The 25,770-nt window shown below is 45.1% G+C and overlaps 1 protein-coding gene across 2 annotated transcripts in view; it reads right to left on the reverse strand.

The window, feature by feature from the left end:
- Positions 1 to 355: 355 nt before the first annotated feature.
- HEG1 (heart development protein with EGF like domains 1) overlaps positions 356 to 25,770 on the reverse strand; it is an 88,870-nt gene continuing 63,455 nt past the window's right edge. For both annotated transcript variants that reach the window (XM_025375894.1, XM_025375895.1), the window contains 5 exons: positions 25,484 to 25,526; positions 25,316 to 25,353; positions 12,445 to 12,532; positions 8,322 to 8,496; positions 356 to 5,437 (listed from right to left, as the gene is read on the reverse strand). In XM_025375894.1, coding sequence (XP_025231679.1) covers positions 5,288 to 5,437; positions 8,322 to 8,496; positions 12,445 to 12,532; positions 25,316 to 25,353; positions 25,484 to 25,526 — 494 coding nt within the window. In that variant the 3' untranslated portion in view covers positions 356 to 5,287. The remainder of the gene's footprint in view (positions 5,438 to 8,321; positions 8,497 to 12,444; positions 12,533 to 25,315; positions 25,354 to 25,483; positions 25,527 to 25,770) is intronic.

Raw genomic sequence — 25,770 nt, forward strand, 5'->3', positions numbered from 1 at the left:
GCATGGAAGGTGTAGTGGGAGACATTGAGGAGGAAATTTTAAGTTTCTGAATTGGTCACTTATGCTCTCCAATTCACATAAATAAAAGCAGATGTGATATCTAAGTTTGGCTTTCTGCCATTTAGGTCTGTTTGTCCATCCCTCCCTCCCTCCATCCATCCATCCATCTATCCATCCATCACCAAAAGTGTACTTCCCCCGTGCTGGGCACTGAGAATACAGAAATGACTCAGCCTCCACATTTGCCATGTGGAAGTTCACTGTACAACTGTTTCATTGCTTAAGTGATGCCCTCCTGTAAAGTAACTGTTGCATTCTAGTCTGGTTTTCTTGTTTGTAAGAGGAAAACACACAATGAAAATGATATTAATTTTATTGCATCATTTTGCTGACTAGAACGCCAGACTTATAGTGGATATAAGTATAAAAATAACCAAATTCTTACAAATAATACTTTGCTGCTACAGTACTGAATAATTAGTGGAGGTTGCAATTATAATACAACTTTAAATAACATTCTCATAATAGGTTTAACACAATCAATCAGGGGCTAAGGTTTAAAGGTTTACAAAGAGAAATCCAGGACAACATGAAAACTCCAAAAGTTCATATTCCAGCTACATGCTTCATTTAACCATCAATCCACCAACACAAACATTAACAAAACTCAGAGCAACTCATGATGAAATAGTCATTCTCTTTTTAGGACAGGCCAAGGTTAATAAAGAAAGGTAAATGAGTCGGATTAGTTTCCGAGGCAGAACTGATTCCATCCCATCCCTGGCCTATCCCATCCTCCCTACCCAAAAAATCTGTAATGAAGTATGGTTAAGTGCAATTTAAAAATCAGAATATGCAAATTCTTCAAAATGTCCTCTTTGAAAATGCCCAGGTGACAGACCCAGTCTCAGACCTGTCTCTTTTTAGACCTAAATGGTCCCCTTTGGTTTCACAGGGTCCAGATATGATGGAGTGTAACGCTACTGAGGATACTTTACTACAACAATTAATTGGCATTTAATACTTTCATGTTCCTACTATTTTAGCCAGTTCTCTTCCTTGGAGATTTAAGAAAAAGAAAAAAGAAAACATACCCAAAGGCAAACTCTACAAAACCAGTATCTCTGTTTCCAAAAACACACATGAGAACCTCAGAATGACACTTTGTTAAGGAAGGAAATGAAATGTCCCTTCTCATCCACACAAAAGCTTTCAGATAGGAAAAAAAAGATGATACTAGGGGTAATTTCAAGTAAAATACAAAATATTGAAATACTGAACTTTGCATTCTTCCTCTTTCCAAAGAAGTGCTGTAGTCTTAAAATTGGTATATTTTAGAACTATGGGTCAAAACCCTAGTTTTGGGTGTGTTAGGCTAAACTTAGCCAAGGGCAACTGGACTGGACAGCTCCTCTTCTTCAGGCAGAGTTAAATTGGCTTACAGGATACCCGGGCACTTCACCAGGGGCCAACACAGTTTCACACAAGCATCAAAAAGCCACGCGAGGTGGGTGACCCAAAGGTGCCTGCTCTGGGAACTTTCACATCTGAATAGGTGTCATCCTTCAACGGCATATTCTTGGCTAGCCATCCAGCCTAGGAGTCCAAAGATGCTGCCTTCTGCCTTGGGCCCACTTTAAGAGTTACCTCTTTAAGAACTCAATCATCACATCTTGAAGTTTTTGACCTCAGATGCCATCAGCCAGCTTGACTGAACCACCTATCAGCAATTTTGGCTCTAAATGACTTAGCTGCTTCTGAAAATATACTTCCCCTCAAAGGAGGAAGATGTGTCAGCGTTTAAGACATTCCACTGAATATGTTCCCAATTCTGAAAACAGTTCACAAAAATATGCTTCCAGTAGGTGGGAGCCATGGCCTTACCATGGGAACACGGCAAGCAGCTCTCAGATGGATGTGTATGTCTGACTGCGCTTGTCAGAAACCCAGGTCCTCGCCTTACACTTCCTATACCAAAGCCACGTGCCGGTGTGCTTCTTGCTGAGCACAAGCCAGCCACTATTTTCTTAATGACAAGTGTCTAAGAAAGATATGTAAAAGCCAATCTGAAAGCACATTTTCAAAAGGGTATTCAGCATTTTTTTTTTGAATTTCATATCATTAGTTTGGTTACTCCTTAAAAATAATATTAAGGTTCCTTAAAAGAAACTTATTTTAAAAGCCCTTTCTCCCTTGCCCTCTTTGATATTTAAGGTACACAGGATGGTGACGGGTGTGCCAGGACAGTAAGGCAGGGGCTACAGTGGGCAGAGCAGCTGGGGGAGTCAGGCAGACAAGGATTTCAGTCCTGCTTCTACAAGGCAAGCTATGTATCCTCTCTGAAGGTTTCTGTATCTGAGAAATGGGCACTTCCATGCCCACCTCTCGAGGATGCTGTGAGGAGCCTTGCCCAGAGCCTGGTCATGGTAGGAGCATGTCAGTTCATCTGCCTAAAGACACAGACTCCAGGGCCTTGGGCTGGCTCAAGGGGCAGAGGAAAAGACAATGCAATAAGACCCTCTGGAGCTTAAACCAAACCACTGATGCCAGGGAGCCAGCCAGCCACCCTTCCCTGCTGCAGTGTGTGATAGGACACACAGATGCCCTGCACCCGGCTCTGCTCTACAGAGGTTTAAGCATCATTTGAGCAGTTACACATCACTTGCCCCGTCCTCTCACCTTCCCCCAGCTGTGGGATATTGCTGCAGGATTGTGGCATCTGTGCACGTGAATCACACACCCCAGCCCCCAGCTGCAGGGGCTGACATGGAGCAGTGTCTGGGCCGAGAGCCTTGGTGTGCCAAGTGTGCATCCAGGCCTCTTCTGCTACCGGGTGTTTCCCCTCGGCCTAGGCAGGACCCTTCTGCAGCTAGGAACCCCATGCAGGAGTGCAGCTGGCCCTTCCTCCCTCACAGGCTCACAGCCATGCTTTATTCATGTCCCCTTAGAGCCTCATGCTCTGGAGGTGCCTTCCCCACCCCCACACGCCTCCTGGAAACTGTGGAGACGGTGTGAACTCAACCTTGTGGGTGCCTCCTTTTTTTCTCAGTTAAAACAACAACAAAATAAATAATCCACTCCATACGGAAGAAACCCATGAAGAAGCAGCATTCTTGGAACTCACAGGACACCGTTTTCTGGATGTTGGAATTCTTCCCAAGAATGCTTTTGGGACAGAACACTTCATTTTGTGGAGCTGAAGGTTTCTGGCTCCGATAGAGGAGATGATTTGTCAGCTGTGATGTCAGCTGAAGGCAGCAGGAGTGTGTGCCTGGGAATAGCCTCCCTGCATGGCTCTTCCCACAGCTGCGGGTCCTGGGGATGAGCAGGCATGCTGTGGAAGGAGCCAAGAAGCCAAGTCTGTGGGCTCAGGTGAGCTGCAGGAGCTCGGAGCTCTCCAGTTAGGTGCGAGGCTGTGAGCCACAAAGGGCCACTGGTTCTACAGAGAGAGAGAGAGGCAAGGCCCAAGATTTCAAAAAGGTGATACTTTGAAATTTTAGGTTAGCCTCCACTGATAAAAGCAGTTCTCCTTTGATTTATCTCATGGATGAGTGCAATTTAACTACTAAAATGCACCTCCCCTAACTAGGGCTCTTGCTACAGCAGGGTGATGGTGAGTGGTGGAGACCATGGGACACAGGAGTTCACGCTTAAAACCATCAGGGCCAAGGATTATGTAAGAATAGGGATTATATTTAGAGGACCTTGAAGAAACAACCATGCCCGGGGCAGAACTGTCCCAGTGGCTGCACCATTTCCAGAAATGTGTGTGCTGCGGCGCTCCCCGCCTCAGGGTGGAGACAATTCTTTTACCTCTGTATCCCTTCACTTCATCCACAACCACGATGCCCCAAAGCAGGCCAACAGACAGTTCCACAGGTGGCAATTAAAGACACCGAGTACTGGATGTCTCCCTGGCAGGACCCACGTCACAGGCATAATAAATAAGACGAGTGGAACTTCCTTCCCGAAGGTCAACCCTCACTTCCTCGACCAACCGGAAGTCTTCAGTTCTCCCACACTGACTGGAAGCAGAACCACATTTCTGGAGGGTGCGACACAGCCATATAAAGAGGTACAAATGACTGGGTGAGAAAAAAAATAGTTATTTCTTCAGCCGAATAAACAGCTTTGAGTGGTTGAAAGTTTACATGGGGTTTGTGGACGAGATTCTGGGTACAAAGTGCTGCAGTAGCAGGTGAGCAAACTCACATGTGGCTCCATCTCGGCTCCCTGTTCTTCCTCAGGAATCCACGCAGCTTCCCAAAGCACTGTCGATGCAGGAAATCTAACCTGCCTATTCAGCCCGTCCCTCTAAACACATCCAGCTGCAGGGGCTCATCAAGCTACTTTCCCAGAGTGGTGAAACCTGCATTCAGTTTGACATTTCTCCTCCTTACGCAGCTGCCTCTGGCCTCCACGATGGTGGTCAGAGTCCCAGGCCCCAGGCTGGACCCTCATGGATGAAAAATGCCCCCCTGCCTGCAATCGGCCTGCGGAGCCTCCAGCTGAAACCAAATGTAATTTGTTTTGCCTTGATCCAGGCTTGTTTGAAAAAGTGAGATTTAACTGCAAAGAGATTAAAAAAAAATCTTAAATAAATGTGTCACCTTGACTTAAAAAAAACACATTGCAATTGTGTGCTGTGCCTCACACATTCCTCATTGTGGGGGTTGGCTTGGAAACTGTAGCATAAGACAACCTAGAAACATATGAAAACACCGTCCGTTCAGCGGCGACATCTTCAGACTTTAGTGGTACGCTCATCCATATCTGTTGTTTAGCACACAGGCGCTGGGCAGGAAAATAATTAACAAGCCAGTATTTTGCTGCAAATGAATCACCAAATTGCTGCCTATGGAAGTGTCTCAGGAAAGGAAGCCTTCTTTCTGGAACAGTCTTGAAACAGATCCAAAAGGAAACCTCCCATCCAATTTACTAAAGTGCAAATGAAGGGAAAACCAGGTCCCTGCACTGATGTCTAGTGGTCTGCCCTGGCTAATAGTCGCCCTGGTGCCAGTGCCATGGTGCAGTCACTCAGAGAGACTCTCTTGATACTGGCCCACATTCACGTTCACAGTAACAACAAAGGTGCCGAATGAGCAGCCTGTGGTTCCACATCCACCTGTCCCCTCCACTGTGGTCACGCCCCGCATGCCTGTCCCTCTTCCTGCTTGCCACTCAGCGTGGCTCCGACAAATCCTGAGCGCAGCCTCCTGGTGCGGTCCTCTGAGTCAGAGGTCCCAGGCGACTGGCTCAGAGCAACGAGTCCCTCTCTCTCCTGGACTTAAAAGTAGTCTCTTCTTCTGCTTTCATCACTGATGAAAGACGGGTTATACTGTCCGGGGAAAATGCAAGAATGCCGTGATCCTGGCAGTCCAGTGTAGGCCGGGTAGAGTCCGTTTCGTTCAAGTTCTGGATTCCTTACACTTGTGGGCTGGTGGCCAAAGAGAAAAGAAAAGTCAATTTATCTTTCTTGGGTTTAAATTACAGTGTTAAATCCCAATGAGTTTAGACCAATGTAGGAAAAGATCTGGGTTTATTCCGTATGATGTGGTTCTACTGATTATTTCTAATTTTTTTAAAGTGTCTTTCTCTCTGGAGCACAACCCGCTTTAAATCTTTCCTGTCCCTGCCACCATGCAGAAGGCGACTAATGCAACTGGAGGAAATGACCTTTGTAAAGTCCTACGACCACCTAGTTGCAGGTGGAGTTAGGACCCCAAACCAGGAGGCCAACAGCAATCCTCAAGTGACCAGTTTGATCTCAAAAAAAGGCTCTCTGGGAATAAGAGGGGCTACTTTGAGGAGGCCTTCATAGTAGCACCAAAGGTAAATTATTTCATGGCAGAAATAAAATACTAGCTACTGTGTATCATAAATGAGTCGCAGGAGAGCCCAGTGTGGGAATCACCTGGATGACACCTGAGCCCACTGTGTGGAACAGCTTGTCTACCCAGGTGACAGTTTCATGCCCTAAGCTTAGGCTCTGCCTCTACAGACTGCTCAGCCAGCTCTTTTCTTTTTTCTCTACTCTTCTCTTCCCCTTTCTTTTCTTTTTCTTTCTTTCTTTTTTTTACCTTTCCCTCTCTTTCTTTCTTTTCTTTTCTTTTTCTTTCTCTTTCTTTTTTTAGATGGATTCTCACTCTGTCGCCAGGCTGGAGTGCAGAGGCGCGATCTTGGCTCACTGCAACTTCTGCCTCCTGGGTTTGAGTGATTCTCCTGCCTCAGCCTCCCGAGTAGCTGGGCTACAGGCACACACTACCAAGCCCAGCTAATTTTTGCATTTTTAGTAGAGACGGGGTTTCACCGTGTTAGCCAGGATGGTCTCGATCTCTTGACCTCGCGATCCGCCCACCTCGGCCTCCCAAAGTGCTGGGATTACAGGCATGAGCCACTGTGCCCGGCCTTTTTTTTTTCTCTTTGAGACAGGGTCTTGCTCTGTTGCCCAGCCTGGAGTGCGATGGCACAAACACTGTTCACTGTAGCCTTGACCTCCTGGGTTTAAGTGATCCTCCTGCCTTAGCCTCCTGAGTAGCTGGGACTACAGGGGTCCACCACCATGCCTGGCTAATTTAAAAAAAAAAAAATCTGTAGAGACAGGGGCTCACCATGTTGCCCAGGCTGGTCTTGAACTCCTGGGGTCAAGCAATCCCCACACCTTGGCCTCCCAAAGTGATTACAGGGATTACAGGCATGAGCCACCATGCCTGGCCAGCCTGCTATTTTTGGAATAAAAATGGGGTTCATTTACATTCTTGACTATATTTATTTAAGGCAACTCTTTAATACCATGGAAACATGCAGTGAAGTTGGTTCCTATGATGCCACAGGCCTGTTTGTTGCTGGTTATTGTAACGTGCTGGGGCTGAGGGGTCCTGAGCAAAGGATGTCAGTGTGGGGACACACTGGGGTAAAACACCTGCTCAGTTATGGCTTCAGTTAGTAAAGGAAAAGGACTTTCCTGATGAACACAGAAACAAAGCCCTATGCAGAAATATTAATGGGAATATTTTCGCTAGAGCTAAGTTTGTATCTCTTTATGTTTTTATCCTTATTTATAACTTTTTGTTCTTTCTTTAGGTTCAAAATTTTCAAAAAGAGTCCACGGAAATAAACAGCTCCTTAGCATGAACAAACTTGTCCCTCCCATCCAAAGTCTGAATCCTCATGGTTAATTCCCACAGCAACCCAGAGGGATTACGGTTTCTGTAACAAGATTGTCTAACACCATTAAGTCCCCATGGGGCAAGGTTTCACATTTATTGCTATTCCTCAAACAGCTACACACGGCACGAGAAGTCACCTGATAACCATTTACTTTTCAGCTCAGATAAGCCTGTTAATGTTTGCTTTATGGTTGATACAGTGATATGAAATGAGCTGAACAGTTTACAGGAATATGACACAGGTTAAATTCAACGTGGGAGAGAAGCAGCAAGAGTTCAAGGTTGTCTCCTACCTTTCCAAATGATGCAGTCCAGGCTGGACATAGCAAATTATTAAAGGCCTACTGAGTATACAATATTCTAAACCTGAGAAGTGCTTGTTGAGGATGACATTGAATTGTTGTTCTCTTTATACCTTTTCCCCATCCCCTAGTTGGTTTTTTTGGTTGTTTATTTTATTATTATTATTATTTTGAGATAGGATCTCACTCTGTTGCCCAGGCTGGAGTGCAGTGGTGCAATCTCAGCTCACTGCAACCTCCACCTCCCCGACTCAAGCAATCCTCCCATCTTAGCTTCTCAGGTAGCTGGAACCACAGGCAAGCACCACCATGCCAGGCTTTTTGTAGAGATGAGTGTGGTTTCTGTAGAGACATGGTTTCACCATGTTGCCTAGACTGGTCTCAAACTCCTGGACTCACAAGATCCTCCCACCTTGGCCTCCCAAAGTGCAGGGATTACAAGTGTGAGCCACTGTACCCAGCCACCAATCCTCTAGTTTTAAATACTTAACCACACAAGGTAAGCATGGCAGACAGGAGATAAAAATGAAAGGGCCAAAGCCTAAATATCACCAAATTCTTGCTCTACCTTTCAGTTTCCATTCCTATAACTTAAAAGCAAGTTTAGTAACAAGAAGGTTACTGTTACAACCACATAAATATAATGTGCTTTATGGAAATATCCTTCATAGCAACACTGATAAGTACCATGCAAATAGACTGCAGGTAAACTGAATAGCAAATCAGAGGTACATGCCACTACTCTTTAACCCTTAACTAACTGTAATGCTTTTACTACAACAAAACAGAATTATTTTACTTCTCAGAGGAACCAGGGGCCCTGGGGTCATCCTGACACAGGAATACACACCGAGTAGTACACATCCGTCATCTGGAGGAGGTTTTTGGTACTTCCATTCTCATGCATTTCAATAGCTTCTCGGCCCCATTCCTGTGAGCGAGGATTTTTGGGGTATTCAGCATATGGGGACATTTGGAAATCTCCACTTTTGAAGATGAGTTTGCTTATGTCGTTTTTATTCTTTCTGTGGGATACAAAAATATTTGTAAAGCTCAATTCTGTAAGGAAGTGATATCTGTGAAAGCACCAACTATGATTTTATAATGTAAATTCAACTGAAAGCTACCATTATATTTCTTTGTAGCTGCCCGCTGAGTATTATTAGTATTGTTTTATTTGGTATTTGCCTACAACAAGTAAATATGCAGTTAGGTGCAAAAAAAGATGCAAAAAGTCTTCCAATCCCAAAGGACCAGATTATCAGGGGTAGGGGGACAAAAACAGTGGCAACAGAGCAGATCTAGACTCTTCTACAGGACAGAGATTACTGTGTCTTGGGGGTGGCCAGGAAAACAAGGGTCATAAATTCACAGAATGCTGGAGCCAGAGGGGCCCTTAGACTCATTCTAGTCCAGTGGATCCCGAGCTGCCCAAACATCAGAATTTACATGAAGAGTCTGGGTGTCCCCCAGATTGACTGAAGCAGGAGCTCTGGGGATAGGATACGGCAGCTCCAGCTCAGTAAAGAGACCTGACTTGTCCTCTTGGTCACCTTTTACTACTAGAAGGCTTGGAACTAGAATTCAAGCCTCCAAGTCTCTGGGCAGTGCTCTTTCTACTACAAGAAGCAAATATTTCACAAGTCATAAAAACAGAACGGTTTGTTTACGAAAAAGTCCACCTATTTATATACCTGTACAATTCTCATTTCAGCAGGTTAGAGAAACGCTATTTGTGAGATTTCACTGATGGCAAATTGTTGGAATCTGTGTTCTTCACCTGTCTAACCGGCCCAGGACCAGAAGTTTTAAATTATATTTGTCACTGATAGGATAATCCGAAGTCTTTTCTTTCTACCTCACTTAATCTACAAATAAGTTTTCCAGGGAAGGCATAAAGTGACTCAGGGTCATAAAACCGAATGCCCAGCGTGTGGCTTAGGTGCTGGCTCTTTGTGGAAGTTGGGAACAGACCTGGCACTGCGTTGCTTCCTGGTGGGTGGGGTACCTGGGCTCAGACAAAGATATACTCATGCGCAACTATCTTCTCTTCTCAGGAGCCAGCAGGTACAGGCTCCTTCCCCAAATGGGTACACCATATAGTACAGAACACATAGCAGATATGAGACTTCTGTCCCTTGAGTGCTCAGGTTATGTCCCTCTAGGTAACCATTCCTAGTCTCATCCCCTGAAGTTTATTTCCACTCATATGGTTTATCCTTGATGATTTGCTAGCAATTTGGAAAATGACAGGCAAAGGCTATACCATAAGGCCTGCATTCCTAGTTGGGTAGTTAGAGCACATTGCTCTCTGCTGCCTTTTTGGAGACAGAGGATATCTTAAAATGTCCTTTATGTCAGCAGTAGAAAAGATAACTAGCTATTTTGGGAGGTTCCCCTCATCTGTTACATCTAGATAATTCCTGCCATTATTATCATCTAAGTCAGAGGTAATAATTTTCCCCTATCTGAATAGATCATCATGGAGAAGGGGAATCAATTTCCTCCTCTCCCTTCTTTTTCCAATAGCAACCCAATCTCAATGGCTTCCAGGAAGCCCAAAGCATTCCACATTGCTGCTACAACCTCTCTACTGCAAAAATATTTCATCTTTCTTTGTCTGCTTCTCTTTCTCTCTGTATATAGCTTTACAGAGAAACCGTTCACATGTCATACAATTCACTCATTTAATGGTTTCTAGCATATTCAGACTTGTGCAACCATCATCACAATTTTAGAACAGTTTCATCACCCCAAGAAGAAACTCCATATCCCCTAGCCAACATCTTCCAATTCTCCCCTTTTTCCCACCACCCTGGCCCTAGACAACGATTAATCTACTTTCCGACTCTATTAGATTTGCCTATTTCAGATGAGTCATACAAATAGAATCACACAATAGGTGGTCTTTTGGGACTGGCTTGTTTCACTTAGCATATTTTCAAGGTTCACCCCTGTTATAGTATGTATCAGTACTTCATTCATTTTATGCTGGAATCATATTCCATTGTAGAAATACATCATATTTTGTTTATCTACTGACAAACACTGGTAGAGTTTTCACATTTTGGCTATTGTAAATAATGTTGCTGTGAACATTCATGTAAAGTTTTTGTGTGAGTACACCTTTTCACTTCTCTTGATATACCTAAGAGTGGAAGTGCTGGGTCAAATGGTAACTCTGTCTTTAACTTTCAGACTTTTTCAAAGCAGCTGCACCATTTTACATTGCCACCAGCAGTGTACAGGGGTTCTAATTTTTCCACATCCTCACCAGTGCTTGTTATTTTGGGTTTTTTCTTTTTTTTTTTTTTTGAGATGGAGTCTGGCTCTGTAGCCCAGGCTGGAGTGCAGTGGCATGATCTCAGCTCATGGCAACTTCTGCCTCCCGGGTTCAAGCAATTCTCCTGCCTCAGCCTCCCGAGTAGCTGGAATTACGGGTGCCCACCACTACGCCCGGCTAATTTTTTATATTTTTGGTACAGACAGGGGTTTCACCATGTTGGCCAGGCTGGTCTCGGACTCCTGACCTGAAGTGATCCACCCGCCTCAACCTCCCAAAGTGCTGAGATTACAGGCTGAGCCACTGTGCCCAGCTGCTATTTTCTGGGGTTTTGTTTGTTTTTAATAGCCATCTTAGTGGGTGTGAAGTGGTGTCTCACGGTGGTTTCGATTTGCATTTCCTAGGTGACTAATGATGTTGACCATCCTTTTGTGTGTGCTATGATCAGGATATGGTTTGTCCCCACCCAGTCTCATGCTGAAATTTAATCCCCAGTGTGGAGGTGCTGGGGGATGGGGCCTACAGGGAGGTGTTTGGGCCATGAGGGCAGATCTCTCATGAAAGGACTAATGCCTTTCCTGGGACAGCTGGTTGTTCAAAAGAGCCTGATACCTCTCCCCCAGTCCCCCACCTCTTGCTTCCTTTCTCATCAGGTGGCTCCCTTCATCTTCCTTCAGGAGTGGAAGCAGCCTGAGGCCCTCAGCAGATGCAGATGCCCAGTCTCAAACTTTCCAACCATCAGAATTGTGAGCCAAATAAACCTTTTTCTTGAGAAATTACCCAGTGATATGGTTTGGCTGTGTCCCCACCCAAATCTCAGCTTGAATTCCCACGTGTTGCGGGAGGGACCTGGTGGGAGGTGGCTGAATCACGGGGGAGGGTCTTTCCCATGCTGTTCTCATGATAGTAAACGAGTCTCATGAGATCTGATGGTTCTATAAGGGGGAGATCCCCTGCACAAGCTCTCTCTCTTTGCCTGCTGCATTTATGTAAGATGTATCTTGCTCCTCCTTGCCTTCCACCATGATTGTGAGGCTTCCCCAGCCATGAGGAACTGTAAGTCCATTAAACCTCTTTCTTTTGCAAATTGCCCAGTCTTGGGTATGTCTTTATCAGCCGTATGAAAATGGACTAATATATGCAGCCTCAGGCATTCCTTTACAGCAACACAAAATGGACTAAGACAACGTGCTTACTGGCCATCTGTATATCTTCTTTGAAGAAATGTCTATTCAAGTTTTTTGTCCATTTTTAAAATTAGGTTGTTGAGTTATAAGAGTTCCTTCTATATTCTAGATACAAGTCCCTTATTAGACATATAATTTGCAAGTATTTTCTCATGCAATCCATATTTGCAAGTATGGGTTGTCTTTTCACTTTCTTGATAGTGTTCTTCAGAGTATAAAAGTTTTTAATTCTGATGAAGCCTAATTTATTTACTTTCTCATTTCCTGCTTGTGCTTTCAGCTATTCTTTTCTAATAAAGAAAATGAAGTTTCATTTACTACCCTTCTTTTTCCTCACAGGCACCAACTATCGTGAATTCCCTTTTTCCTTTTATTAAAATGGGTTAGTCACATTACGATTTAATATTGTGAACCATCTCAAGTATTCTGTAAGAGAATAGAATCTGACCCTTGTATAGCACAGGCAAAGGAACAGGACTGGAATCTGAACTCTCATCACTTACCTGCAACAGGTAACAATCAGTGCGATGCCTAGGATGAGCAGGAGCCCACCTCCGGCAGCTGCGATCACCACAGTGATAAGCTGATAGGCTAAACGTAAAACAAACAAAAAGGCGGATTGGCTGGAGGTAATGAAGGAATGAGTGAGTTCTCAAGAATGGTCTCCCCTGACTCTACAGTCGCCACCCTGCCTTGAGAGGTGCCCGTGCCTACAACTCCCTGCTCTCTGGCAAGGGATCCTCAATGGCTATCTCCAAGCCTCTCCGTATTGAGAAAGGTTCTTTTTTTTTTTTTTGGAGACAGAGTCTCACCCTGTCACCCAGGCTGGAGTGCAGTGGTGCGATCTCTGCTCACTGCAACCTCCCCCTCCCAGGTTCAAGCCATTCTCCTGCCTCAGCCTCCCGAGTAGCTGGGACTACAGGCGCCTGCCACCATACCTGGCGAATTTTTTGTATTTTTAGTAGAGACGGGGATTCAGCGTGTTAGCCAGGATGGTCTCAATCTCCTGACCTCGTGATCCACCCGCCTCGGCCTCCCAACGTGCTGGGATTACAGGCGTGAGCCACCGTGCCTGGCCAAAAAGCTCCCTTTTTTGGGCTGGGTGCAGTGGCTCACGCCTGTAATCCCAGCACGTTGGGAGGCCGAGGCGGGCGGATCACAAGGTCAGGAGATCCAGACTACGGTGAAATCCCGTCTCTACTAAAAATACAAAAACTATAGGCGCGGTGGCGGGCGCCTGTAGTCCCAGCTACTTGGGAGGCTGAGGCAGGAGAATGGAGTGAAACTGGGAGGCGGAGCTTGCAGTGAGCCGAGATCCCGCCACTGCACTCCAGCCTGGGCGATACAGTGAGACTCTGTCTCAAAAAAATAAAACTAAATAAAAAAGTAATGCAGATAACGCAGAATCTTTTCTTGGCCACTTCCCACCCTTTGGTGTTGTTTAATTTTTTGAGTTAATGGTAATAGTAGATATAAAAATTCTTTTTTTTTTTTTTCCCCTAGACGGAGTCTTGCTCTTGTTGCCCAGGCTGGAGTGCAACCGTGCGATCCCAGTTCACTGAACCTCTGCCTCCTGGGTTCAAGCGATTCTTCTGCCTCAGACTCCCGAGTAGCTTGGATTACAGACACATCCACCATGCTCTGCTAATTTTTTTGTATTTTTAGTAGAGATGGGGTTTCACAATGTTGGCCAGGCTGATCTCGAACTCCTAACCTCAGAAGATCCGCCCGCCTTGGCTTCCCAAAGTGCTGGGATTACAGGCTTGAGCCACCATGCCTGACCTAAAAATTCTTGATTCAGTTCTAGATTTTTACTTCATAAAATAAAAAGGAGGCAACCCTAGGTTAGACTCCCCAATTTTATAAGGAACATTACTGATCAGTTAAGTCCAGAGTCTGGGAATCACTGCATCAATCATGCTAGGGACTGAGTAGCTCCTCAATAAATACACATCAAATTTAATTACCAGAAATTAGCAGTGATTAAGCAAGTACATATCATATGTAGAAAGCAATATTAAAAGCTTTAGTTGCTTTTATATCTATGTATTTCTGGCAAAATCATATATTCAATAACTTCTTTTTTTTTTTTTTTTTTTTTTTTTGAGACAAAGTCTGGCTCTGTCTCCCAGGCTGGAGTGCAGTGGCATGATCTCGGCTCACTGCAACCTCCGCCTCCTGGGTTCACACCATTCTCCTGCCTCAGTCTCCTGAGTAGCTGGGACTACAGGTGCCCGCCACCACGCCCGGCTAATTTTTTGTATTTTTAGTAGAGACGGGGTTTCAGTGTGTTAACCAGGGTGGTCTCGATCTCCTGACCTTGTGATCCGCCCGCCTCGGCCTCCCAAAGTGCTGGGATTACAGGCTTGAGCCACCGCGCCCGGCCCATATTCAATAACTTCTATTAAATATTCCGGTTGATTTTTTGGTTGTGGAAATACAATGAAAATTGTGTTCTCTAGTTGTAGGATCCAGGATGAAACACCAGTAGCCGGATTCTCGATAGTAAATTAAGATTGGAGCCATCCTGTCTAGGGTCTCATGCTCTCTTGTCCTTGTAAACAAGGATGAGGTACAGGGCTGACACGCTCCTCCCCTCCTCACCAAGCTCCCAGAGCACTAGGTGCTGGTTGAGAGTGAAGACAGGCAGCAGGCAGACTGTGAGCAAATACAAGCCATGCAACAATTTACCTATCCTTTTATTTAAATAAATAGCATAGAAACCTGACTATTATGTAAAACCATCAGTATTAGGATACAAAAACTGTCAGTATTAAGATACACAGGAAACAAAGCCAAGCCACAGAATAAACACATTCTCTTCCTTACCTCCCAACACATATATTTGAAAGTTTCTTTTTTAACAAAAGTGAAGACAGAAAACAAACGTCTTGAATTTATCCACTTTTCTTCATCTCCCCCATCATGGCTCTGAGCTACCATCATCCCTTGTCTGGACAACTGTAGCTGCTTCCCAACGCATCTACCTGTGCCCAGTCTTGTCCACTCACTACAGAAAGCAAATCTGATCTTGCCATTTCCCTGCTTTAAAAAACCCTCCGTGGCTCCCTTTTTTCCTAAAGACCAGAGTCTAGCTCCTGCTTATCCTTCCACACCAAGTTAAATTTTCTCATTTCCAACAAAAGAAGTAAGTATCCATTTTAGAAGTGACCCTTGCAAGTGGCTGCAGCTGTGGCAGGTTCCTGTTTGAAACAAGCAGTTTTGTCTAAAAAGAGACACAGATGGTGTAGAGCAGTGCTTCTCAAACTATCTGTGGTCAAGGACCAGTTTTTTGGGTTTTTTTATTTTTACAGAGTCTGGCTCCATCGCTCAGGCTGGAGTGCAATGGTGTGATCTTGGCTCACTGCAACCTCTTCCTCCCAAGTTCAAGGAATCCTCATGCCTCAGCCTCCTGAGTAGCTGGGATTACAGGCAGGTGCCAGCATGCCCAGCTCATTTTGTGGTATTTTTAATAGAGACGAGGTTTCGCTATGTTGGCCAGGCTGGTCTTGAACTCTTGGCCTCCAGTGATCCGCTCGCCTTGGCCTCCCATGGTGCTGGGATTACAGGTGTGAGCCACCACGCCTGGCCTGAGGACCAGTTTTTGCTTGCTTGTTTGTGCTTCTGGTTATCCTTTTTTTTTTTTTTTTTTTGAGACAGGTCTCACTATGTTGCCCACACTGGAGTGCAGTGGCACAATCACAGTTCACTGTAGCCTTCAATTCCTGGGCTCAAGCAATCCTTCTGTCTCAGTCTGCCAAGCAGCTGGGACCACGGACGCCTGCTAAGCAGCTGGGACCACAGGCGCAGCTAATTTTTGGGTTTTGTAGGGACAGGGTATCACTATGTTGTCCAGGCTGGTCTTGAACTCCTGGTCTCAAGTGGTCCTCTCACCCTGGCCTCCCAAAGTGCTGGGATTACAGGTGTGAGCCACTGCACCCAGCCTGATATTCTTTTTAAATAAAGAAAATAAAGTCCCATGTGCTCCTTCCCTCATCTGTCCTCACAGGTACCAACTATCATAAATTTAACTTTCCCATTTTTTTTTTTTTAAAGGAGTTGACTGTGGGCTGGTATATTTGTAAAATATAATAGAACTCTTTTCCAAGGCTCCTATGCTTGGATGTCACAGTTATGTCAAGTTAATATAAACATTTCTAAGTGCTCACTCTCAACTTCTGTGTCATCTTGCCACAGTCCAGTAACACTTCCCACGGCAGACCACCAGTTGCGTAGCACTGGCATAGATGAGGGCTTCTCAAACTCCTGTCTGCATCTCAGTCACCCACAAGCCTTGTTAAAACCCAGATTCCTGGTCCCTGCTCCAAGGGATTTGGTTCAGTCGTACTGGGCAGGGGCTCAGAACCTGCACTTCTAGAGGCTTCTATGGGATGGTGCTGCTGCCAGCCAATGGACCAGACCGTGGGTAGCACTGGTTTTGATTACACAGGAGAGGAAAGCACTGGGCTGAAAGCCAGGAGACCACCCAGCACACAAGCAGAGAGTAAGAGCCTGGGAGGGAGCTCACCAAAATGTTTGCACAAGTTAGTACTGCCTCGGGTAATGGTGGAGAACTTGCTTTCTTCTTTGTGCTTTTCTGCACTTCCCAAATTTTATTTACATATTTACATACGTGCACACGCACACACACACATACAGACACCCCTCCCTGAAATCTTGACATTGTGTATAGATACACACACATATTTTTTAAAGAGTTCATTTGAGGTTCTTTGGCAGCCATGTCACTGTAACCTTGTAATATCCCCCACAGATCTTAAAATCACTCTACAAATGATCTTTTGGGGTTAAGTACTGATTTTAGATTTATGATGATGTAGAAGTGCACGGATTTGAATAAGTGCCAGCTGAAGTGTGTCCTAGCTTCAGAGGTGCTCTGAATATTTATTTAGGTGAGACAGAGGCAGTGAATGTCATCTTAGGTTTGTCTGTCCTATCCTTTCTAGTGTGAAAAGATTTTCCGGAATGAAGAGCTTGGAATTCTTAGTCCTACTTTCTTCTTGGCATTTGTTGACATTTCAGTCTTTCTCAAGCAATGCCTCCATGTTTCCCTGATTCTTCACAGCTTGACTTTGTTGTCATCACTGTTAGCATCTTTCATCAAACCAACAGCACATTCTGGGCCTTAGCCTTTCCTCAGAGCCATATTTGTCTATGTTTATATGCTTATTTGGATGGGATCTACTGGACTATCTGCTTAGCCACCCCCCTTCTGAGAACTGTGCACCCCTTCCAACTGCAGCTGGGGGTGGGCACACTCCGACATGTAACACCATCCCCTGGACACAGCTGGCTGGTCTTGGAATAAACCCATCATCCAAACTGGATCCATTAGTTACTTCCCAGGAATGTGGGAAAGAGAGGGCCATCGCTTTCAAAATTGTGAGCTAGTGACCTCCCCACCCCTGACCAAGAGCTGCTTGGTGACCCTATTTTCCATCATGTTGTCTGGGAAGGAGAGCCTGTGTACAGACACACGGCAAAGAGCGGAGATGAGACGTGAGGATGCAGTCATGGCAACGTGTGCTCTCATAGGAAGCCCCTTGCTACCCTCAGCTGCTGAACTTCCTTCCCCTACTTCCTTGGTTCCTGCCACTCCTGATGCCAGGATCCTTCCAATAAACTCTCTTTGTCGCTTAGGCTAGCTAGGCTCACTTACTCCAGGAGAACCTTAGCCAACCTTCCTTTAAGATTCTTGAACACATTACAGAACTTTCTAGGTAGCCACATTAGTTTTTATCTTACAATGCATTCAGTTCTCTCCATATTTTCCTCACTGAGCTCACTCATGATTTATAGTTAGAATTTTGCCTTTATTTTTTAATCTTTTTTTGAGACAGGGTCTTGCTCTGTCACCCAGGCTGCAGTACAGTGGCATGATCACAGCTCACTGCAACCTCAACCTCCCCAGCTCAAGTGATTCTCCCACCTCAGTTTCCCAAGTGGCTGGGACACTAAGCGCATGCCACCATGCCTGGCTGATTTTTTTTTTTTTTTTTTTGTCTCACTGTGTTGTCCAGGTTGGTCTCAAATTTCTGGGTTCAAGCAACCCTCCCTCCTCGGCCTCCTAAAGTGCTGGGATTACAGGTGTGAGCCACTGCACTCAGACAATTTTTGCCTTTAAAATCTTTCCATTCCTCTTCCATCTCTGTTCACAGCGTTCTTCTTTTCCCCTGCCCCTTCTGAAATTCACCTTTTTCAAGTCTACAGGCAGGGTGTGAACATACCCAGTGCCCACCACTCTCCACTGTGACAGTGCCCCACACGATTCTGTCACTTTCTCCTGATGTTTTACACAACTCTATCCCTTCCACCTCACCAAACAGTCCTCGCTAGTAGGAGGGTTGGGTACAGGGCAGCAGTTCCTTCTCCCCAATCCCTGCCTTCCCCCGTTTGAAGTGAAGGGAGGCCAGTCAAGACCGAATAAAATGACTGCTTTTAGCTGAATGAGACTTCCAGTTGCCTTCTGGGTAATATTAATAGATTCTCCCTCCTTCCTCCTAAGCAGTTTAGTGCTGTCTTCCTGGATGTATGTTCTGAGTGACTCCCACCAACATGCAGCACTTCTACTGGTTTAAGTCTTTTATAACACAAGGCAACGACTGGGTGAACACAACTGAAGACACCTTCTACACCTGCCGTGAGACCATGGGTTGGGCTGGGGAGACAGTGCAGACTGACATTTAAGCGGAATGTCTGACTTCACAGGAAGAGGGCTGTCAGTGGGGAAGGCAGACTCTCACTCCCCGCTGGCTATGCTGGGAGGCTGTGGGGAAGAGTTCTCCTCTGAAGAGGTGCAGACCATTTGAACGAAAGGATGACCTACAAAAGAGACATGTGGCAAATATGACAGAGGGATGGAAAAAAAAGTCTGTGGTCAGAAAAAAGTAATCTAGGAGAATTATGTGAGCTCTATAATCACAAAATGACAATAACCATGAAACAGAAAAATGGGGCCAGGCATGGTGGCTCATGCCTGTAATCCCAGCACTATGGAAGGCTGAGGCAGGTGGATCACCTGAGTTCAGGAGTTCGATACCAGCCTGGCCAACATGATAAAACCGTGTCTCTGCTAAAAATACAAAAAGTTAGCCAGGTGTGGTGGCGAGCGCCTGTAATTCCAGCTACTCAGGAGGCTGAGGCAGGAGAATCCCTTGAATCCCAGAGGCGGAGGTTGCAGTGAGCCACGATCATGCCATTGCACTCCAGCCTGGGCAACAAGAGTGAAACTCCAACTCAAAAAAAAAAAAAAAAAAAAAAAAGAAAGAAAGAAGAGAAAACCAAAAAATAAAACAAACACAAACAAAAAACAGAAAAAAATGGCTTAGATGACAAGAATATTTTAAAAAGAGACTTTTGAAAGGCAGTGAGAGAAATGGTTAAGCAAATTACAGTATGTCCATAGAGCAGAATTCCACAGGACTATCAAAAGTGACATTATAAAATCATGTAAGTGAAAACATTCCACAGTTTACTAGTTTTAAAAGCAGGTCACAGAACAGTATATTCAGTGAGATTCAATTTCTGTTAAAAAGACACACACATATATATCTGTGGAAAAATACGTAATACCAGTGTTTCTCAAACTTTTTTTTTTTTTTTTTTTTTTTGAGACGGAGTCTAGCTCTGTTGCCCAGGCTGGAGTGCAGTGGCCGGATCTCAGCTCACTGCAAGCTCCGCCTCCCAGGTTTACGCCATTCTCCTGGCTCAGCCTCCTGAGTAGCTGGGACTACAGGCACCTGCCACCTCGCCCGGCTAGTTTTTTTTTTTTTTGCATTTTTTAGTAGAGACGGGGTTTCACCGTGTTAACCAGGATGGTCTCGATCTGCTGACCTTGTGATCCGCCCGTCTCGGCCTCCCAAAGCGCTGGGATTACAGGCTTGAGCCACCGCGCCCGGCCGTTCTCAAACTTTAATATGCATATGAATCTGCCTATTAACTAAATTTATGGGCCTGGTGAAAATTCAGATTTGGATTCAGTGGGTCTGGAGTCGGGAGTCCGAAGCTGTGCATTTCCAACAAGCTCCAAGGTGACATGGATCCTGCTGGCCTATGCCCCACACTTAGTAGTAAGGAAACGTGGTGAACATAGTGTTTAATGGGTGGTGAGATTGTTTACTTTACTCTCCTCTTCCCTTAACTTCTATTTTCTAATTAATTTGGGTTAAAATAGGGGAAATTAATGGGCATGTGCTGTATTGTTATTTTTTAAAAAAGGAATTTATTTTAAAAACAGAAAAAAGGCTAAAGTGTCATGAGAGCAATTATGAAACTGTGAGGAGGAACCAACGTAAGCTTCCAGCAACAGAGGAAATGCGCACGCCCTAAGAAAAGGGTGGAGGCAGGGGGAGAGAGAGACACGTCTGATGACACATTCCTAAAAGAATTCTGGGGCCATCTGGCAAATGGTATATTTGCTGTTGGAATTGGTGGAATCTGGGATATAAACAGAGAGATATTTTACATGTTTAGAAAATTAAAAGGAGAGCAGTGATAAGAAAGGTGCAGACCTGCGCTGCCCAGGAGCGGGGCCTCTGCTCTAGCAGGGCCTGCTCTTCCACAGGTGGTGAAGACTTGAGAGAAAGGCTTGTCCTGCCCTTTCCAGTTATTTATTCATTTATTTATTTTTTGAGACAGAGTCTCACTTTATTGCCCAGGCTGGAGTGCAATGGTGCGATCTCAGCTCACTGTAGCCTCTGCCTCCCATGTTCAAGTGATTCTCCTGCCTCAGCCTCCCGAGTAGCTGGGATTACAGGTACATGCCACCACTCCCAGCTAATTTTTTAATTTTTAGTAGAGACGAGGTTTCACCATGTTGGCCAGGCTGGTCTCGAACTCCTGACCTCGAGCGACTCTCCTGCCTCAGCATCCCAAAGTGCTGGGATTACAGGCGTGAGCCACCGTGCCCAGCCCTTTCCAGTTTCTCTGTAAGGAGTAAGGACTGAACTCTGGGCACAACTAGAAAGTGAACAGAAACTTTTACAGGAGTAGGACATAGGTTATGCCTAATGCCCAAATCTACTGGAGTTGGATGATTGCAAGGAATGTAGGAGCAAGAAAACCTTAAGACTGTGTGCTTGGCTGGAAAAAGCCAGCCTCCCCAGCCTCACTGGGCTTGGGTAGAGTACGTGCCCTAAGAAGTCTGCATAGAGAAGAAGCATTTCTTGCCTATGAAAAATCCAGCCTGAGTCACAGCCCCAGGAAGGCCCCTGCTGTCTTAGGTGGCAATAATGGGAGTAACGGTGGTGGGCGGTCAGAACGCTGATATTTGGCACAAAACATTGAATGCTGAGTCACAGACTCCCAAGATGCTATCACCATAGAGAGGGATGAATTCCCATCTCCTTAACCAATACTCAGGTCTGGGCCCAGACCTCAGAGAAAGAGGCAGGTGGCAAGTGCTACTTATTATCAGCCACTATAATATTAACTGCCTTGCAACACTGAAACTAATAGAGATATCAAAATGATAAAGTGATATTTACATGCCATTGCAGAATAACAACAGTTACCACACTAATGATAAGCTGCCAGTTCCAAAAGGTGGCCAGGAGCAAACCATCCAGACAGGCCTCTGCCCTCTGCTGGACACAGTGACAGTGACTTGGATTAATGGGAAGGAAAAGGAAGTCTGAGGCATCAGAGAGAAATCTTGGCTACTTCCAGAACCCCACAAACATAATGGGGAGGGCTTGGCTTTTTCCTGACTTAAGAATTTACAGACTAGTCAATGACATAGGAAAATAGCATCCCCAAACATGTATAGTGCTTAATAATCTCCGAGAAAAATTACCAATGCCACTCAGAATAATGCCCTGCAGCTCACACCCCTGTCCTGCAACCCTTTATAGACTCATGTTCCCTCGATGGATCACTCTTCCATTCGATGAGAAACATGAAGCATTTTCTAATAAAACTTATTTAGGGGTCAGGTGCGGTGGCTCACGCCTGTAATCCTAACACTTTGGGAGACCAACGTGAGAGGATTGCTTGAGCCTGAGAGATTGAGGCTACAGTGAACCATGATCAGGGAGGCCACTGCACTCCAGCCTGGGCAACAGAGAGAGACCTCATCCCTAAAAATAAAAATTAAAAACTAGGGAGCTGTCTGACCAACGCAGGGTTAAAGCAGTAGCTCATTCTATGAGAGGCCTGTCAGGGACGAGAGGCCCCAAGAGGACTGAGCAGGTCATATCTCTTACCTCTTGCTCCCTGGCTCACCCAAGGGGCACACGTGGAGAACAGGGTGGCCACACCTCCACACCTCTCACCTGTCTCACTGGATCTCTCTTTCTCTGCCATCAGGTGGATTGCATTCAGATGAGTTTCTTGCACACGTGATACAGGTCTGCTGCACCTTGAGCCTCCTTCCCTCACATTATTTTTAATCCATGCTGCATAAAATTGTCTCAGCCTCTGTTCCTAATATTATAATATCTTAGGATCAGGTCTGCAGGCTTGTGATGCAACCTCTACTCTTAGCCTTGAGGCATCTCTTCTGAAAGACTATATATGTATATACACACACACACACACACACGTACACACACACACACACACATATATATCATGTAGTTCTAGTATTCCAGCATTTGAGAAACAAGTCTCAAACATCTTAAATTTCTGATTGTTCAGCCTCCTTTTTCCACATTGAAACGTTATAGATTTTCTTATCTATTTTTGTGCACAGGCTACTCCATTCTCTGATCAGTTTACGAGCTCTCTGTGACTCTGTTCTGGTTTCAAGCGAGAAATGAGATTCACACAAAAAAGTGAACACACACCACTCTGTAGACTAGGCAGCCCCTTTAAGGCACAGATAGCCTCCTAAACACGAGAGCATAACGACCCTGAGCCCAGCTGCGAAACTGACTTGCCTAAATACTGATCTTTAGAAAAGGACATGCACTGCCATCCATACTGTTTTACATAAGCCAAATCTCCAAAATACTCAAGCCTACCCTGTGAAGCATTGACACCTAGAAAGAATTCTGACTATTCTTCATTAAACAAAAAAGGCTAAACTATGATAACTTCCTTGCCTTATTAAACTGAGTGCACCAAATACCATTTAGCGGGTGATGACTGGGGTCCATCGGAGTGAAGGGCCGTGCTCACACGGTGCTATGGCCCCACAGTGTCCTCTGGGACTTCTAAAGAGTACAGGCTTGTTTACTACACCACTTAGGGTTGCAGGTTGCTACTTAAAAAACAAACATCGGCGGGGCACGGTGGCTCACACCTGTAATCCCAGCACTTTGGGAGGCCAAGGTGGGCAGATTACGAGGTCAAGAGATCGGGACCATCCTGGCCATCATGGTGAAACCCCGTCTCTAATAAAAATAGAAAAATTAGCTGGGCGTGGTGGTGTGTGCCTGTTTTCCCAGCTACTTGGGAGACTGAGGCAAGAAAATCGCTTGAACCCAGGAGGCGGAGGTTGCAGTGAGCCGAGATCACGCCACTGCACTTCAGCCTGGAGATAGAACAAGACTCCATCTCAAAAAAACAAACAAACAAAAAACCAAATATCAATTCTGTGAGCTCCTCCCTCTCTACTCAATAAGACTATACATATAATTGCTTCTAGAAGTGCCTCCCTAGTCTTCCTCTGAGACTATCTTCTGTAACCTCTTGCTAGTTTGCAGTCAAAATAAATCAGATGACCAAAGTCCTCAGTAATCCTAAATGGATATGTAATTCTAAGTCTCTAGACTCTGGCCTGAGAGTAGCTCCATGCTGGGTGCACCAAGAGAGTTTTATGTCAGTTTTATATTCAGCATTGAATGTGTTTGATTTTATTTCATTATTTTTATTTTTTAGTTATGCTCAAAGAAGGTCAATAATGAAACTTGCTAATAGAAAACCTTTACGAACAAAGAAAACACCACTGAAGAAATCAGATGTAAGGTATACCATTGGGGAATAGAAACAGGGGGCTTTTTTACACACATTCAATAAAATCGTGTCTACTTTCCTTCTAGTAAACTGAGAATACAGTCCCCTGGCACATTTGTCTGTAGGATGAGAGACAAAGCTGTCCTAAACTAAAATCTTCATTGTTAGTATTTCTGTTACATCCTATGATACGCTATATCCCCAAATTTAATTTTGCTGATAATTTCCATTTCTAATGTATCAATATAAGAAAATGTCAGTGCAAGCAATCTCAAATGAATCACAGTTGCTTTTCTCCAAGAACTGGATTAGGTGCAAAACACACCACGCTCACAGTCCCCACCAACACTCTTGGCTGCTTGGAGTTCCACCCTCTACTTCCACGTGGAGCAGAGAGGATTCCTAAGTGTGTCTCTAGCATGCCTGGGGGACTATGCTGGAAATCTCTAAGCTGCACCCCCACATTCTCCTCCGTACAGTCTGTTCTCAATGCAGCCCAAATTGCTTTCCTTGATCAAACTGCTTTCCTGTTCTAAGACTTTTGCCCTGCCTGACAGTTATTGGTTAGTCTACACTCTTCAGCCTGGTGATCCCAACGCCAACAGTTCAGACCCCATACACTCTGCCAGCCCAAATCCTCTACTTTCTGCCTTCCTATCTTCCTATCCTCCAGCCACGCCCACTTACATACTGTCCCCAGAACACCAAGGATCCATGGCTGCCTCAAGACCTTTGTCTACGTTGTTCCCTCTGCCTGGGATGTCCTCCCCTCATACCCGTCAGTTTAAATCTTTCCAACTGTTCCTCTAATTCCACTCCCTCCAAGAAGTACTGTTGACTGTCCTCCCATTCTTCTCTGGGCACAGTCCCTGCCTCCCCGTCCCACACCCCATGTCTAGTTATCACAGTAACACTCAGTACACAGCAGGGCTATTTAGGAGTAAGTGTTTCTCTTCCTGCCCAGACCTTGAGCCCCTAAACAGCACCAGTCAAATCTTTCTCTCTCTTTTTTTTTTTTTGGTTGTTTTTTAAATGAAGTCTTCCTCTGTTGTCCAGGCTGAAGTGTCGTGGTGTGATCTCAGCTCACTGCAACCTCCGCCTCAAAGGTTCAAGTGATTCTCTCACCTCAGCTTCCCAAGTAGCTAGGATTACAGGCACGTGCCATCACACCCAGCTAATTTTTTATTTTTACTAGAGATGGGGTTTCACCAGGTTGGCCAAAATGGTCTCTAACTCTTGGCCTTAAGTGATCCTCCTGCCTCCGTCTTCCAAAGTGCTGGGATTACAGGCGTGAGCCACCATGCCCAGCCTTTCTCTTTGTTGCCCCCATGCCATCGGCACAGAACCTAAGAAGACAGTGGGTGTGAACTGAGGGAAGTGGGAGGAGACTGACACCTGTGCACTAACAACAGGGCCAGGCCCCTGCCCACGCATAATGGTCCACTTTTGTACACTTACGGTTTCCGCAATTGAGACCACCAAGGCCAAATGGGCAACTGCAAGCCAAGAAAGAAAAAAGGGTAAGAATTAGTTTCAAATCTCAAAAGAAATAAGTGAGGCAATTTATCTAAGTAACTTCTAGATAAGATTTGTAACAAAATGAGACTAAATGAACTTTGAGCCTACCTCATGCAGGTTTCATTTTCAAGCCTATATCCATCTTCACATGCTGAAAAAGAAAAGGAAAATGCATGAGTGTGTCTGTTTACCTCTCCCAAACTCCCAGTTAATTAAATGCCAGCCACCCTAAAGTCCACAGGATTATTCTAGTACCAGAAGCCTGCAAATTGGTTTGGAATGATCCTCATTTAAATACTGTTGCCAGCGTAACTTTTTTTTTTTTTTTTTTTTGAGACACAGTCTCACTCTGCCGCCCAGGCTGGAGTGCGGTGGTGCCATCTTGGCTCACCGCA

Source organism: Theropithecus gelada, chromosome 2 (assembly GCF_003255815.1).
Source record: "Theropithecus gelada isolate Dixy chromosome 2, Tgel_1.0, whole genome shotgun sequence".
Classification (NCBI taxonomy): Eukaryota; Metazoa; Chordata; class Mammalia; order Primates; family Cercopithecidae; genus Theropithecus; species Theropithecus gelada.